Raw genomic sequence first — 18,061 nt, 5'->3', positions numbered from 1 at the left:
GTCCTTAGGATTGACATTCTGTCGCGCTGACCACCTTTTTTTCCGTTGCTGTTCGGTGTATTTGGTCGTAGCGGACGTCACAAAACATCCAATGAAGTTCGTTGTTGATCCTTTCACTCAGTTTTTGTTATTACAGAGACCAGCCTGGTCTCTGACCGAACACGCTGAGCTACCGTGCCGGCGGCACTCAGCTGCCGGGGGCGGACTAGGACAGTGCAGTGAAATTTGGCGTTAATGGGCTCTGGCAGCAGATGACCGACGCGAGTGCCTTCGCTAACAGCACAGAATCGCCTGCAGCACCTCTCCTGGACTCTTGACGACTGGAAAACGGTGTCCTGGTCAGATGAGTCCGGATATCAGTTGGTAAGAGCTGATGGCGGAGTTCGAGTGCGGCGGAGAGCCAACGAAGGCATGAACCCAGGTTGTCAATAAGGCACAGAGCAGGCCGATGGTGGTTTCATAATGCTGTGCGCTGTGTTTACATGGAATGGACTGGGTCGTCTGGTCCAACTGAACCGATCACTGCAAACGGTTATGTTCGGCTGCTTGGAGACCATTTTCCGCCGTTCATGGACTTCGTGATACCAAACAACGATGGCATTTTATAGATGACAGTGTGCATTGTCACAGGGCCACAGTTGTTCGCGACTGGTTTGAAGAACATTCCGAATAGTTCGAGCGAATGGTTTGGCCACCCAGATAGCCCGACGTGAATCCCATCGAAAACTTATGAGACGTAATCAGGAGTTCAGTTTGTGCACAAAATCCCGCACCGGCAGCAGTTTTGCAATTATAGACGGCTCTAATCGCGACATGGCTCAGTATTTCTGCAGAGGAATTCCTGCTTCTTTTTGAATCCAAGTCACGTCGAGCTGCTGCACTACTCCGGGAAAAGGAGGTCCGACTTGATATTAGGAGGTTTCCCATGACTTTTGTCACCTGACATCGGTTCATATTACAGCTGCTGGTGACCGGTTCTTTTTTGTTAACATTCTGTCCTTATCGAATTCATTAGTTTCTCTTCTTACATCTCTAGCGAAACTATGGTCAGTCATTGGACAGTGAATGATGACAGAAAAGAAATAAAAAGATCTCTTCTTGACAGTGACATTTTTAGACGTTGTCAGTTTATAAATCAATGTACACTGTTCAAAGATACTTCAATGAATATATTCAACCACAAATGGGGTTCCGAAAGATTCCAAAACTCTTTAAGGTACCAATTACCTTACATGTGCAAACGGCTGGAAGTCAAAGGGTCCAAATCGGATCTCAGTATCGTAAATTCTACCCTTCGTGGTTTGTGTGCATGTGGCAGCGCTGGACACAGTTTGTATCACCTTACTAGAGAGGGCGTTGTCGCTGAGCCTTCCGAAACAGTTGTGTGTGCAGAAGAAACTTCAGCTGGTCCCGCCTGTACAGAAGGACGGTGACGCACAATGGAGAAGACAGTCAAAAGTGTTTGACAGGAGTCGCAGACAACACGACATGGGGTTTGCAGATTCTGAAAGAGATATCGCCAAAATACATTGACGAGCGAAAACATTATGACCACCTGCTTAATAGCTTGTTTGTCCTTTTTTGAAACGAAAAACACCGCATATTCTGCGTATCAGGGATCCGACTTTTTGTTGGTGGATTTGTGGAGGTATGTAATTCGCGTAAATAACGGGCCGCTGATTTGAGAAAGCGGTAATGGCGCCCGCTAGCGACCCAGATGACTTCCATAGCATTTACATCAGGCGAATTTGGTCACCGTAACATCAACGTGAGTTCACTATAATACTGCTCAAACCACTCTAGCACTGTTCTGGCTCCGTGACAATTATACTCCTGAAAGATGACATCGCTGTCGGGGTAGATATAAAGCATGAAGGGATGTAGGTGATTCGCAACTGTCAGCGTGTCTTCGATTACTTCCACAGGTCCCATGCAGGAGAATGTCTCCCATAGCATAATTCTGCTCCCATCATCCTGCGTCCATGGCGGGCTGCACCTTTCGAGTCACCGTTCAACTCGATGACGGTGTTTGTAGAGACGATCATCGATCTAGTGTATAAAAGATGTGACTCACCTGAAGAGCCGATACGTTCCCATTGATCGACGGTCGTATCCCGATGGTCCGTGCCCAATGCAACCGTAATTCACGATGTTGTTGGTTCAACGTGTGAACACGTAGGGGTGGTCTGCTGCGGAGCCCCGTTTTCAACAATGTACGATCAACAGTGTGCTCCGAAACACTTGTGCGTGCACCAGCATTGTGCTCTTCCTGCAGAGATGCCAAAGATGATCATCTACCCTACTTTGCAGAGCAGAGATGCCTCCGAACGCCATGTTCTATGAAGACTTGTGGACGTCCAACCATTTAGCGCCCAGTAGTAGTTTCACTGTTCTTCTACCTCTTTCCATAGATGCTCACGACAGAAAGACTTGAACATTCGACCAGATTCGTCGTTTTCGAGATGCTCATTCACAGGCTCTGCGTAGAATCTGCCCTTTGTCATAGTCGCTTATCTCAACGGATATACCCATTTGGAGCACCTAATCTTCGCTAGGGTGATCCCCCGATCGTGTCTGCTCCGCTTACATACTTTTGTTACCGTGTCACGTGCCCGCATCGGCACGAGGCAGCATCCAACGTCGCGGTGGACAGTGGTAATGAGGTCTTGGCTGTTCAGTGTAAGTATTATTCTGCAATATCTAAAGAAGAAACATTTTTTTGCATCTGAACGTCTCAATGAGCGTGCGCACAGATGGCGTGAAATAAGTGTAACTGTAGTCATTAATAAATAATCGAAGCAGCAGGACGAACAGCTTCAATCTGGCCTATCGAACATGAGAAGATACCACAGACAATTTCTCAGGGCGCTATGGGAGAGAGGCGATATTGCCTTTAAGGTGGACCATTTCATATTTTCGATCAGTAGCTGCGTAAACGCAGCTCTTACCTTTATAGCATGTTTTAAGAAAAGCTAAAAATTAAAAAAGTTGTTATTAGGTTGCCCTGAGTGTCTGCTTATCGTTTAGTGGATTGATTTCGATCTCTGTTCCTTATCTTCTGTAATAGTTGTTAGGATGTTACGTTTTGCAGGCGTTCTTCTACTGGTGTAAGAAAATTCCTGTTCAGATTTTTAGCTGGGGGCGGGGGGCTCCATGCTGTCTTTAATTTTTGCGAACAGCCAAAGGAAATGGTTTGTTAGCTAGCTCCAGCTGCTCATTTAGAATGTATCGGGGCGAATTGAGGGTGTGAATGTATGTTCCTTTTTCGTTTAGGAGGTCTCCTGGCTTCGTCAGTGGTAAGTAATATCTGTAAACTATCGTTGATGTTAGAAACAGAGTATCCATGTTGATTTACGTAAGTGGTGACTGCAAATTCATTTGAGTTTTTTAGTCTATATGTATCCAAGTGTCCATGGTGTCTTGTATTAAAGCTTCAGCCGGTCTGCCCAAATAAAAGTTTGGGCAATTGTCTCAAACAATCTTGTGAATTGCTGATGTGTCGAGGCTTAAGCTGGTTGTGGAGTATGTGTTACATAAACTTTATTGAAATCAGCGCTGCCCCTACACCGGGAAGAATAACGTTTTCCCTGTTATTGCATTCGGTTCAAATGGTTCAAATGGCTCTGAGCACTATGGGACTCAACTGCTGAGGTCATAAGTCCCCTAGAACTTAGAACTACTTAAACCTAACTAACCTAAGGACAACACACACATCCATGCCCGAGGCAGGATTCGAACCTGCGACCGTAGCGGTCGCGCGGTTCCAGACTGTAGCGCCAGAACCGCTCGGCCACCAGCGGCCGGCTATTGCATTCGGGTGAGGGAAGCAATATTGGTGTTATTTACAAGCAGATCCCTCTCGTAGAGTTTGAAACTGAAATCAGGAAAGTCAGCTGGAGATTTCGATCTAGAACACAAATCCAAGGTACTTACTACTTACTGTACCTCATTGCTCAGACAAAGATAACATAATATGCACACATCCGGTCTGAAATTCGGGAATATAATGCAAAGTTTCGGTCTGCTTGCTTCAATATGTTTTCCATCAGTCGCTTTATTTTGCCTGTACCCGCTTTCAGGAACCCCTCAATATGAGCAAATGTTAAATGTAAATATATTGAAAACCTGTTTTCCAGACAGCTGTTTTTATTGTTTCATATGATGTTAAGTAACTGGTTTCAGAGCACACAGTCCATTATCACGTGCTTCCCATAGGACTTATTGCAGCCAAAAGAAAAATGTTACAATCTTTCTCATAGGACTGTAACTTTTTCCGGACAATTAAACCTGATTTCATGGATTTAATACGGAGCTATATTTTCTGATCCTTTTGTACTATAGAAGAGGAGATAATGAAGATAACTGTTTGGAAAACAGATTTTCTATACATCAAAATTTATTGAACTACAGACACACAACACTTCGTCGCCAAGATTAAGTCCCTAATTTTGAGTAATTTACTCACTTCTTATATAAAACAGTCTCTTAGATTTCACAGAAAATATATGATTTTATATCCAGAAAGAAACTGTCAATAATTTACGTGATATTTTGGATTTAAAAAATTTCATTTAAGTATTTTAATGTCATATATCATCCACTGACAATTTTAGTAGTTAACGAAGTATTTCGACCTCTGGTAGCTCATTTTCGGACTTAGCTTCCATTAAAGTCGTGGAGTGTCTGTATTGTAGATAAATACTCGTAGATGCGACAACCATTGGGACTAATCTACCTAATTGTTTATATCCCCGAGCGCATTGTAAAAATGGTCCTTGTATTTTGCACAGAATGGCATCCTATCTTCTGTTCCTCACATCACTGGCGCAGCTGGTAATTTGCTGTTTGGCTGGTTGATTGACCTTATTTTCCGGAAGAACTACGTGTCAAAAATGTGTGGATTCCGTATCATAAACGGAATAGGTAAGTTTATGAATTGTATCTATTTTTTGTGCCTAGAGCCTTTTTACTAGAATTTTTATCTAATTTCCTTTTTACCGAAAGTGTCGCTGTGTAGTGGAGCAGCCCTGAATAATTATATTTTTATTCATTACTTTACTGTCCACAATGCTCTCGGGAATTCCTGGGCTTCAAACTCTCTTTCGGTAACCGACTGAGGGGACATAGTGGCTATTGATTTACTTAATTTCGTTAGATTAAAGCCTTAGGCCGTTTCTTACATTGGATTACGGCTCTAAAGAAAGAAATCCTTTTACATCCCATTTTTAATTAACTATCGTTATGATTATAGTACTATTAATAATAATAATAATAATAATAATAGAAGCGGAAGGATGATCTGCACACATGACCACTCGGAATAACAGTAGGACAGAGTGTTGCACCTTGAGGATATTATACCTAGGAACACATGATGTTTCGTTGTCGGTGTCTCGGTCTAGTGACTGATTTTTACTATAACATGAAGAAATGCACACTGGACACCACCATAAGCAATATCCGGCATTTTCTACTGTATTTTTTTGTTGTTGTTGTGGGACATGTAGCATTTGTAAATTAATGAGTTCCACATATTTAAGTGCTGTATAATAAATTAAAGCTATTTGTTACAGAGTTTTATGGTGAGTAAACTTCTGTATATTTTTAAAACTAGTTGCATAAAGTGTGGACGTTTGAGCCATGCTTCCTTCGTCGTTCGACATGTTGTACCGTGAAACGGAAGAAAGTGCTCTACTATGGAACACGCGACATTTGCAAATAAACTGAGTTTTTGTAGTGTTAACAGCTTTCACTGTTTTGAAGATTGAAATTTGTGTTAGTTTCCAATAGCTTCTATTTCAAAATGTTTCTAACCTGTAAATGGCTTTTTATAACTCTCCTTATTAGTTTGGTGGGAATACTTCTTATTAATCTGATTTAACTTACTAGTTATTGCTGTGTAGTACACTATTGACGCAAACATAGGCTATTACGTGCAGTATTTACAAGATTTTCTAAAATGCAACACTATTAATTTTTATCGAGAATATTTGTTCCTAGACACATCACTATGATGCATTTTGGAACAGTTTTTCACGTTTTGAAAAACCTTACTTTTCCAGAGTAATTTTTGAAGTTTCAGGAAAAGACCGCAACGAACATCAATTGAGTTTTATAATTAAAAACGGAATAACAAAATTTAATGAACCTTCTATTGTAATGCGAAAGTCTGAAAAGTGTTCCCCTTATGGCTATAGTCTGTCCAAAATTCCTTTAGGATTGACACTTCGGCAAGAGCACGTGGAGACGCCGAACAGATTTGCCACATACCGCACGGAACACATGCGTAATCTTACATTTCATTCACTCGGGCTGTCAGGCAAACTATTCACTTTATGACTATGGAAACTGCATCAATATGTTCTGGAAACGTTACAATAGTTTTGATTTTAGTTTAATTGCGCAACAAAGACGATATAAGGACAGTTTTCTCAAGACATGCGGGAAACTTTTCTTTATTGAAATTAGGCGAACACTCTATGCGAATGAACTCTTAAGAATACATCATATCATCATAAATTCGAAACCAGAACTCTGTCGGAGATCTCTAATGCGAAATAATTTGACTTAAATGTGACGCACAACGGTCCGCTTTCCAGTCAGTTACCTATCGGGCGCCTGTACCGTTTCGACAAGAGAAAATCATGGTTGTAGGTTTGTAATGAAACTGTTATTAATTTTTCTGATTCGCCTACTTAATTCTAACACAACGGAAAATAAGATTAAGTTTATTTATGACGGTGGGAAAACGTACTTTGAACAGGCCAACCTCTATTGTATAGCACGAAGAAAAGGGATACAAATAACAGGGTATCTGTATTACAGCAGTTATATTGTAAACAGTAACATTTATTTTGTGTTATAAATACTAAACTCCTGATATGAACTTCCTCTGGAATTAGTTGCTGTTAAGGCCTTCTTATTAAAATTTCAAAACTTACGAAGATATGATTTTAATACGTATGTGCTTACATAACTGCGCACGCCAGACATGTAACTGGATCCGCCTGTGCTCCATTTCTACTAGGATAATGGAAAATCTCCACTGATATCACTTTCATCGCTATGGAGGATTCTTGAAGTGTCGCTATAGCTGTCACAACACTGTTGTCATTTACTTACATTCTCATCAATTCCCGTGAAATTTCCAACAGATCTCCATTCTGCCATGCTCTTTCCATGATTTTCTGCGTACGCTTGACGGCTGTCTTCCAATTTTCAGTGGCGACGCTCCTGTCAGCTTCTCTTGTGAGTGCTTAGACTGCAGAAAGGGTAGATTTATTATTATTCCTGGGAAAGCAACCATTAATTTGGGCCTATGTCAACTCTGTTGGGTTGAAATGGCAGTGGTAAGGCTGTAGCCTAACGACTGCATGTCAGTTCGTCGATTGTGGCTTGTGGAGAGATATTTTTTCCATAAGCTCCACCTCTTTAAGATCATCACTTATATCGACGTTATTACACCGAAGCCAATCAATGATCCTTTCGGTTTGCCGTGGTATGTGTCTTGTTAATACCAAATGAGTGGTAAAGAGCATTGTGTAGCACAACAAATGGTTCAAATGGCTCTGAGCAATATGGGACTTAACATCTGAGGTCATCAGTCCCCTAGAACTTAGAACTACTTAAACCTAACTAACCTAAGGACATCACACACATCCATCCCCGAGGCAGGATTCGAACCTGCGACCGTAGCGGTCGCACGGTTCCAGACTGAAGCGCCAAGAACCGCTCGGCCACACTGGCCGGCAATTACTCTTATATATGTTTCACATCATAGTATATGTTGGTATATAACACAGAGGAATACGTAACATGCGCCACTTTCTCCATCAACACTAACCTTAATGCATGTGAAAGAATGCAAATATGGATCAGAGATAATGTTTCCTTCAAACACAAAATCCGCGACGTCCTTCCCTCCCTGGTTTATCAAGTTATGACCATCTGCACAGACCTGGTGATAGTTCGTCCATCAGCAGTGGCGAGGATCACCATCTGCGAACCCCGTCTCAAACTTCTCCTGTTTATATTCCCATGACCTTCGAAGAACTTGTAGCCTATTTCGCCATAGACAGAAAGGACGTGAGGTAACAGTAAATAACAACAGTATTCACGCCTTCACTTTTTGCAGCCAAGTGTTTAAATCTACAAGAGCAGCAACTTTCGGAAACTCTGAGCGGTATGAGACGAGTCCCCCTGAGTGGCAGAGAGAAGGAAGGGGCTACATATGCGTCCAAAAGGAAGTCGCTGGACTCGATAAATGGTACTTTCTGTAGTAATGATAAATTATTCTCTGCCAGTTTTAATGATACCAGAGAAATACTTTAGGGTGTAGACGAAATCTCATTAGTATTGTATTTCTGTTAGGAGATTAACGCCAATCTCAAATAGATCACTGAATGAGGGGTCATTCTCTTCGTGTGAAGGTCCGTCGAAAACAATGCACCATTTAACATTTTCCTATCTGTCCTTTGTCTGCAAGTTGTGGGGCATAGAAAAGATACCTACTGGTTGCTGAGGTGAGACCATTTCTCCATGCTCTTTCTAATGTTGTCTAACACCTGCACTTCGTAGACTCACTTGATACTCCAATTGCGCAGGATTCCGTGGCCCGAGACAGCTGACGTAACAGTATTATGGGTATGGTACCACGTCATTTTTTAAAAACCTATTACGTTTCGGTCACGGTTACAGTACCCACCAGTGTCTACCGGCAGACCTAGAAGAAGATCATAGAAAGTGTGGCCAGAATGTTGGTTTCACCAGTAACAGTTTTTTTACTGCTACTGGGAGACCCAGAAGAAGGCAACTGTAACCGCTGCCGAAATGTCGGTTTCACCAGTAACAGTTCTTTGGAAATAACTAGAAAATTTTTTACAAGTATGTCAGTTCTTGATACTGTTCTTCTCAGATCTTCTTTCCAGTGATACAAAACCCGTAAATTAAATGAGTCAGGAATGTTGTTAGGTACGAAGGGTATTTGCTGCCTCAGTAGGCGAAAAATGCGTCGCTGGCCTTCTAGGGCGTAAGATGTGTGAAATTCTTCCAGTAGTACAGAATGTTTTAGCCTCAGAGGAAGATCTTCATTCGGATTTATTCCTACAGAGTCCAGGTTGCAGAATCTTTAGGAAGTATCTTCAGAGTGATTAAATACGCTGTTGAGTATCTTTTACACTTACATTAACGGTTGATAAATATCTAATCGTTCTCTTAAGGTCTTAAAACGAGTGATGGACAAATAGATACTGGGGTATCGTACTGAGCTATTTTACAGTACTGGTCTGCGGGTTACTAAACTTATGGAGAAACGCGGCGAACTTACGTAACAATCTAGTACCTTACAGAAATAAAACAGGATCTAATCAAGATGGTCCGCTGCTCGTGGTCTCGCGGTAGCGTTCTTGCTTCCCGAGCACGGGGTCCTGGGTTCGATTCCCGGCGGGGTCAGGGATTTCCCCTGCCTCGAGATGACTGGGTGGTGTTGTACCGTCTTCATCATCATAATTCATCCACATTACGGTTGGAGGAAGGCAATGGCAAACCACCTCCAGTAGGACCTTGCCTAGTACGGCGGTGCGGGTCTCCCGCATTGTTCCCCCAGCTCTGTCACGGAGTATGGGACTTCATCATCATCAATCAAGATGATACATAGGTGTCGAAACTTGCTTGGGTAAAGAAAAAAAATACGTTGTGTGTGGCGAAAGATGTTGTTTTTAAAACCCACAGCTGAAGATTTAGTATGACAGTTCTACTGTGCACTGGTTATGTCAGGATAGGCTTGTACCTTTTTACATCGAAGGCTACATTTTTTGGGTAGAAAAGTTTATAATTTAGCAGTTGGAAGCGGTGAATGAAGTAACTATGAAGGGACCATCTACAGTGTACAATTGAGTAATCATTCTTACAGCCAGTTCACTTGTACTGCGACGCTGCATGCTGTGTCAAGTAGCTGGCAGAAGAGCGGGGCCGGCTACAGCGCCCTCTTGCACGCAGGTCTGCTGGTTCCCGCAGTGGCGCTGGTGGTGGTGGCGCTGGTGGGCTGCGACTCGGCCGCCATCGTGGCGATGCTGGCGCTGAGCGGCTTCTGCATGGCCTCTCACTGCACTGGCATCTACATGAACATGCAGGCCATAGCGCCCAACTACGCTGGCACCATCGTCGGTTTCGTCAACACCTTCGCCAACATATCGGGCATCATCGTCCCGTACATCGTTGGAGCCGTCACAAATGCAAATGTACGTCACGTCACCATCACTTGTGTTAAGTAGGAATAGCGTAGCACCTAGCTCACAGTGTACTGCCTTCGGGAAAGAAACTGAAAATAACGTTAGGGCAGGTTAAGGAACGTGGATTTGAGCAATATTTGTCAAATTACCATAGTTCGAAAATGCAGCATTGTGAAGCCTTGGCTACGATACGGCAGTCAGTCGGTGACGAACGTACGAAAATGCCGGCATTTGATCTACCTTGCCCCTGTTGTACTAAAGAGTGCAGTTAGTAGTTAAATTAGCTCAAGGTCTTTGTTTAAGCTGAACAGCAAAACCAAGAAACCTATAAATTACTATTCACAGTTGCTTCTATTAGAAGCGATGTTATGCATTATTTACTGTCAAACCATGGTACAAGTACTGCATTGCCATTAATTTCCACAAAGTTGATATTGTTAAAGAAATTATTGGTGCATGTCTGAAAAAGTCCTTGGTTGCCATAAATGATTGTTGACCACCGAATACCCGCCCTTCCGCAATGGGGCATTTCTATCTGTGGTTATATGGAAAATCGTTTTCAAAGTGAGGTCCCTTGGATTGCTCTTACCTTATTATCACATTTTTTCTTTGCATTACCCATAATTTTCAGACAGAAACAATTTCTTAACTATACAGTTTGTTTTCCAGTATACTGCAGCAGGCACTCAGAAGCATCTTCTTTCCAAGCATGTTTAGCTCAGTCAGTATATAAGGAATCCTCATAGTCTCACTTTGCTGTCCATCTGTCTGTCTGTCTGTTAAGACCATTTTTTTCCAGTACTGTGTATGGGTAACAAGTTAAAAATTATGTCGCGTACTGGGATCTACAGTCCCCTGGCGGTGTGAAAAATTTACACTTGTAAGTCAATCAAATTAAAAGATACCGCCGTATCTGTCACATATTTTGAGACTTGGAGACTCACTCATCAGAATCTATACATGTTGGACCTGGTGGTCTAGCATAAAAGTATGCGCCTTGAAATTGATAGGTCACGAGATTGACTCTCGTTCGGATCACGGATTTTTGGATCGTTTCACCCTAGTCTTCACCTATCAACGATGTGACGATTCGTCAGGAACAACATGTGGTTCGGATTCTACGTTAAACTGTAGGTGCCGTTTCCCCGATTAGAACACTCAGATAGTTTAGGAACACGTAAGTCGCTGAAGCGGCGCCCAATAGAAAAGCCTTGCACTAGGTCATTGAGCCACGAGAAATGATGATTATTGTTATATATATATACATAATTAAGTTTGTATGGAACACTCACAGTGCGAGTCCTACCCGCACTTGTCCAGTTTTTTATGCACAGATGCAGACAGATTTTTGACCTGTAATAATATTATAATTTTTACTGTATCCACTGGCTGACACCAGCAGCGACTTTTCAAATAAGATAAGATGTGTAACTCGGATATCTTCAGTTCCATTAAGAGTATATCCTTTTGTCAACAGTGCATTTTATAGTAACATAAGTTAATAATAATTATACATTTCTTAGTATTACACACAAAGAGCAGCAGTATTTTGTATAACAACGTCTTCTAAGGAGGTGGCAGCACACAGTGCCTATCTAGTATAAGAATACAGAAAGGCTCGGTGCTTAATTCGTGAATTGTTCATTTTTTCCATCTGCTACTCGAGAGTGAAATAGTGGATATGGCTGACTTTGATATCAGGTTTTGGCTAGAGATTGCGTCTCACTTTGGTGGTCCACATTTACAAATTTGTTTCCCTCTTAGCTTCTTGTAATGGGATGTGTGAGCGATATTGTGCATATATTATTTGGACACCTATTAGTAGACTTTAGGATGAGATGTGTCTACCGATGGAAACACACACTGTATTTAAATAGAAAATAGTGACTAGAATTAGAAAAAAAATATTATTTTTCCATACTGTCACTGATTCCTTTGCAGAGAAAGATAGTTACACTGATGTATTCTTAAAAAGATATCATGGATCTGCCATTGCTACATAGTCCGTATTTACAAAAGAAAGTCGTGATGGGCAGTAGAGAAACAGCATGCACCTGCCTTTGCTATGTAGTCCATAGTTTAAAAAGAAAATCCTGACTGCCAGTAGAAAAAAAATTATTTTAAACAAATCAATTACTTACATTTTGTTACAAAGATGGAACTTCTGCTACCTCTGTCATCTAATTTCTGTCCCTTTTCCATTCAAAAATGGTGTGTGAAGTAATAAGATTGTCGATGCACCCCCACATTAACGCTAATACTTCAGATTTTGTAGTTGTGGCCATTTTGCAAGATATGTGTGGGAGGAAGTAAATGTCGCCTGACTGTTTCTTGAACTTATTTCCTCAGCTTTGTCACTGTAAACCTCTCTGTGGGGCACAAGAACCCTCTTGTAGCATCTGCCACTGGAGTTTGTTTAGCACGTGTGTGCTTCACCGTGTTGGATCTTGTCTAGCTCTTCTAATAATATAACTTGGTAAGGGCCCAAAACTGACGAGCAAACCTCAAACAACGGTCAAACAAATGTTTTGTAAGCTCTTTCTTTCGTGGACTGATTACATTTCTTTAAGATTCTTCTAATGGAGCTTAACCTGTCATCAGATTTTCCCAAATTTGTGATTTATGTGGTAATTTCACTTTACATCAGTACTTGGAAGAGCAGTTGAACGGAATGGACAGTGTCTTGAAAGGAGGATACAAGATGAACATCAACAAAAGCAAAACGAGGATAATGGAATGTAGTCAAATTAAATTGGGTGATGCTGAGGGGATTAGATTAGGAAATGAGACACTTAAAGTAGTAAAGGTGTTTTGCTATTTAGGGAGTAAAATAACTGATGATGGTCGAAGTAGAGAGGATATAAAATGTAGACTGGCAATGGCAAGGAAATCGTTTCTGAAGAAGAGAAATTTGTTAACATCGAGTATAGATTTAAGTGTCAGGAAGTCGTTTCTGAAAGTATTTGTATGGAGTGTAGCCATGTATGGAAGTGAAACATGGACGATAACCAGTTTGGACAAGAAGAGAATAGAAGCTTTCGAAATGTGGTGCTACAGAAGAATGCTGAAGATAAGGTGGGTAGATCACGTAACTAATGAGGAGGTATTGAATAGGATTGGGGAGAAGAGAAGTTTGTGGCACAACTTGACTAGAAGAAGGGATCGGTTGGTAGGACATGTTTTGAGGCATCAAGGGATCACAAATTTAGCATTGGAGGGCAGCGTGGAGGGTAAAAATCGTAGAGGGAGACCAAGAGATGAATACACTAAGCAGATTCAGAAGGATGTAGGTTGCAGTAGGTACTGGGAGATGAAGAAGCTTGCACAGGATAGAGTAGCATGGAGAGCTGCATCAAACCAGTCTCAGGACTGAAGACCACAACAACAATAACAACATCAGTACAGATGGTACTTGCTGGTATTTTACGGTTGATACTGTTTTTATTGATTTTTCATCAATATTGTAATCTTACAGTATTGGATTTCTTGGCAGACTTATGAAATTTACACTACATTTACTTACATTCAGTGTGACATTGTTATCTCCTTATAGACAACTGCAAATCTGCCATTAGATTCATGGAACTTCCGGTGTTGTCCACTGTATCTTATATATTGTTACAGCTACCTCGCGGTTCTGCCACAACCAGCCAGTCATGTAACACGATTTAATAAAGATATGCAACTACCTAACATCAGCCAACGGCCTTGCGCAGTGGTAACGCCAATTTCCGTCAGATCACCAAAGTTTAGTGCTGTCAGACTGGGCTATCACTTGGAATGGTGATCATCTGGTCTGCAGCTGGGTGCACTCAACCCTTGTCCGGCAGACTGAGGATTTACTTGACTGAGAAGTAGCGGCTGTGGTCACGTAAACTGATATATGGCCGGGAGAGCAGTGTGCTGACCACATGCCCCTCCATACCCGCATCTAGTGACGCCTGTGGGCTGAGGATGACACTTCGGCCGGTCAGTACCATCGGGCCTTCATGGCCTGTTTGGGTGGAGTTTAGTTTAGCTTAACTACCTAACCTCAAACCATGACTTCTGTGTTCAAGAAGATTACCAAGTAAATAAAGTGGTTGTAAATAATGATAAGGCAGTTGCAATAGACTGTTTAACATGCATGAGCTCCAGTTGTAGAGTGAAGAAAAATAGTAAAATTATTTGTCAACTGGCAAGCCCAGGCATAAACAAAGATATCGATAATCACCTTCTTGATTTTATAAAGTGTCCAAATATGCGACTATGCGGAAGTCTTACATTTTCCTTTGGTAAAGAACGTGGTATTAAGCTACGGCTTACAGCTACAGAATCGGTGGTGTGTCTGAACCTGTGGTAGTCTGTTTCAGTGTATGAGATGCTAACACAGGCTTACAGCTACAGAATCGGTGGTGTGTCTGAACCTGTAGTAGTCTGTTTCAGTGTATGAGATGCTAACACATAGTATTTACAATATGTTTTTTCACAATAAAAGGATGACAGTCAAAAACAGTTGCAGGATAAAATTTTTTTATTAAAATTCTTGACCTGGTTTCGGTACATATAAATATACCTTCATCAGAAGTAAACTTCTAAAATTACATAATGCAATGGAGAATAATAAAACAATTATGCCAAAGGCGTCGTCAGTAATTAAGATATCATCTCCATTTGTATAACATGGCTGTCATCCTTTTATTGTGAAGAATTTTAACAGTTGCTGCTGCAGCCATGTTTAAAATCTTGAAATTTACAATATGTATTCTATCCCAATCACTTCTATGTGGTGTAAATTACTGAATAGCTTACAGAATAAATGTTGTGTTGCATTTTACAGTGCTCTGCAGTTTGTTCCAACAGGGTCGATACAAGTGTTAAAAATGAGTTAATAATTTCTGAAATCATATCTGGAATAACAGCGATCATACACACATTATAAAAAGTTTTGCATCAACCCGGTTTCCAGAACTCCTGAAGATAGGCGTTGACTGTGGATATTTTATCACAGACACAGTCACTAAACCCGCCAAAAGATGTAAACAACCATGCATAAGCAGCACCTGTTACACGGAGGGGGTCAGACAGCCGATCAGTTCCAGTCATTCCACCAGGAAGAAGGTAAACGGCTCGTGTTGTCTGTAGTTCAACCATGCCTAGGCGGTCAATACCGCGGTTCGATCACGTCCGCATTGTTACTTTGTGCCAGGAAGGGCTCTCAACAAATTAAGTCTCCAGAAGTATCGGAGTGAACCAAAGCGATGTTGTTTGGACATGGAGGAGATGGAGAGAGACAGGAACTGTCCACGACATGCCTCGCTCAGGCTGCCCAAGGGCTACTACGGCAGTGGATGACCATTACCTACGGATTATGGCTCTAAGGAACCGTGACAGCAACACCACCATGTTGAATAATGCTTTTCGTGCAGCCACAGGACGTCGTGCAACGATTCAAACAGTGCGCAATAGGCTGCATGATGCGAAATTTCACTCCCGACGTCCATGGCGAGGTTCATCTTTGCAACCACGACACCATGCAGAGCGGTACAGACGGGCCCAACAACATGCCGAATGGACCGCTCAGGATTGGCATCACGTTTTCTTCACCGATGAGTGTCGGATATGCCTTCAACCAGACAATCGTCGGAGACGTGTTTGGAGGCAACCCAGTCAGGATGAACGCCTTAGACACATTGTCCATCGAGTGCAACAAGGTGGAGGTTCCATGCCGTTTTGGGGTGACATTATGTTAGGCCGACGTACGCCGTTGGTGGTCATGGAAGGCGCCGTAACGGCTGTACGATAGGAGAATACCATCCTCTGACCGATAGTGCAACCATATCGGCAGCATATTGGCGAGGCATTCGTCATCATGGACGACAATTCGCGCCCACATGGTGCACATATCGTGAATAACTTCCTTCAGGATAACGACATCGCTCAACTAGAGTGGCCAGCATGTTCTCCAGGCATGAACCCTATCGTACATGCCAAGGATAGATTGAAAACGGTTGTTTATTGACGACGTGATCCACCAACGACTCTGAGGGATCTACCGCGAATCGCCAGTGAGGAGTGGGACAGTCTAGACCAACAGTGCCTTGATGAACTTGTGGAAAGTATGCTACGACGAATACAGGCATGCATAAATGCAAGAGGACGTGCTACTTGGTGTTAGAGGTACCGATGTGTACAGCAATCTGGACCACCAGCTGTGAAGGTCTCACTGTATGGTGGTACAATATGCAATGTGTGGTTTTCATGAGCAATAAAAAGGGCGGAAATGATGTTTAAGTTGATCTCTATTCCAGTTTTCTGTACGGGTTCCGGAACTCTCGGAACCTAGGTGATGCAAAACTCTTAGCACGTACAGCAGCTCTATACATCGACTCTATACGTCACCAATGGAGATACATACTGGTCTGAAGAGCGTCTATCTATAAAAAAGTGTTACTAAAAAAATAAGCACCATTTGCGATCTGGAGCGATTGTTTTTTGTTGTAAGTGCTACATTAAGGCTAGAGAAACATATTTTTCTCAGTCTAGGTCATTGTTCTGCACAATACCATCAAATATAGATTTTGCCGACTTAGGACTGGTTCCCGTGAATAACGTTAATCCACAGAGCTTAAGAAAAGGAATAAATGTATCACAGAAACTTAAGCCATGCCCTATTACAGAAATTAGACCTTCACGTACAGTTTGTATGTTATGTGTATTCAAAAGAAAATAGAAGAGGTCGAGGTGATATAACGAAAACTGGAGTATATGGCGAAGTCAGTTACCAAAGTGGAAAAACATGAACTGTAATTGGAAAGTAAGAGAAGCCATTGCAGAGGTGCAGTCAAGGTTTATGTGGTTTTTTTTTTGTGGTCTTCAGTCCTGAGACTGGTTTGATGCAGCTCTCCATGCTACTCTATCCTGTGCAATCTTCTTCATCTCCCAGTACCTACTGCAGCCTACATCCTTCTGAATCTGGTTAGTGTATTCATCTCTTGGTCTACCTCTACGATTTTTACCCTCCACACTGCCCTCCAATGCTAAATTTGTGATCCCTTGATGCCTCAAAACATGTCCTACCAACCGATCCCTTCTTCTAGTCAAGTTGTGCCACAAACTTCTCTTCTCCCCAATCCTATTCAATACCTCCTCATTAGTTACGTGATCTACCCACCTTATCTTCAGCATTCTTCTGTAGCACCACATTTAGAAAGCTTCTATTCTCTTCTTGTCCAAACTAGTTATCGTCCATGTTTCACTTCCATACATGGCTACACTCCATACAAATACTTTCAGAAACGACTTCCTGACACTTAAATCTATACCCGATGTTAACAAATTTCTCTTCTTCAGAAACGATTTCCTTGCCATTGCCAGTCTACAGGTTTATAATTTTCTTTAAACACAGTGTATGCCAAAATCTGCCGACAAGTGGAGAACTTACGATATTATCATTTGCTATAAATAGCAGTGGTGTACTGAAAAAAATGATAGATTTAGGAAAGTTTATTTAATTAAAGGTAACACAAACACTGTGTTTATAAAGCGTCTGACCCATTTGGATCTGCTTAAAAAGATGGTTTCATTGAAGCTAAATGTATGGACCGAATACTGTGCATCTAGCAATAGAAAAGTGATTCGCATAGTTTAAAAGTGACGGAATAAAAACGTTTAACAACCACTCATTTACTAAAATTGTAAACTTCTATACAGAAATTCTGTAAAAACTTTTGGTAGAATATTTGGTGACTTACATCCAAGAAGACGTGTACTATGCTAACAACAGTTTATGCAGGAAATAACGGGGAAACTTAAAATTCACAAATGCTTCTAGCTATAAGAATTGCCATAAG

General features: G+C 41.7%; 1 protein-coding gene across 1 annotated transcript in view; it reads left to right on the top strand.

The window, feature by feature from the left end:
• Positions 1 to 18,061, top strand: part of LOC126252750 (sialin-like) — an 82,011-nt gene that overhangs the window by 55,302 nt on the left and 8,648 nt on the right. The window contains exons 7-8 of the mRNA XM_049953656.1: positions 4,791 to 4,923; positions 9,997 to 10,238. Coding sequence (XP_049809613.1) covers positions 4,791 to 4,923; positions 9,997 to 10,238 — 375 coding nt within the window. The remainder of the gene's footprint in view (positions 1 to 4,790; positions 4,924 to 9,996; positions 10,239 to 18,061) is intronic.

This window comes from Schistocerca nitens, chromosome 4 (genome assembly GCF_023898315.1).
Source record: "Schistocerca nitens isolate TAMUIC-IGC-003100 chromosome 4, iqSchNite1.1, whole genome shotgun sequence".
In the NCBI taxonomy this organism is placed as follows: Eukaryota; Metazoa; Arthropoda; class Insecta; order Orthoptera; family Acrididae; genus Schistocerca; species Schistocerca nitens.
The sequence above is the reverse complement of the archived record's forward strand: the minus strand, read 5'-3'. Positions and strand labels throughout refer to the sequence as shown.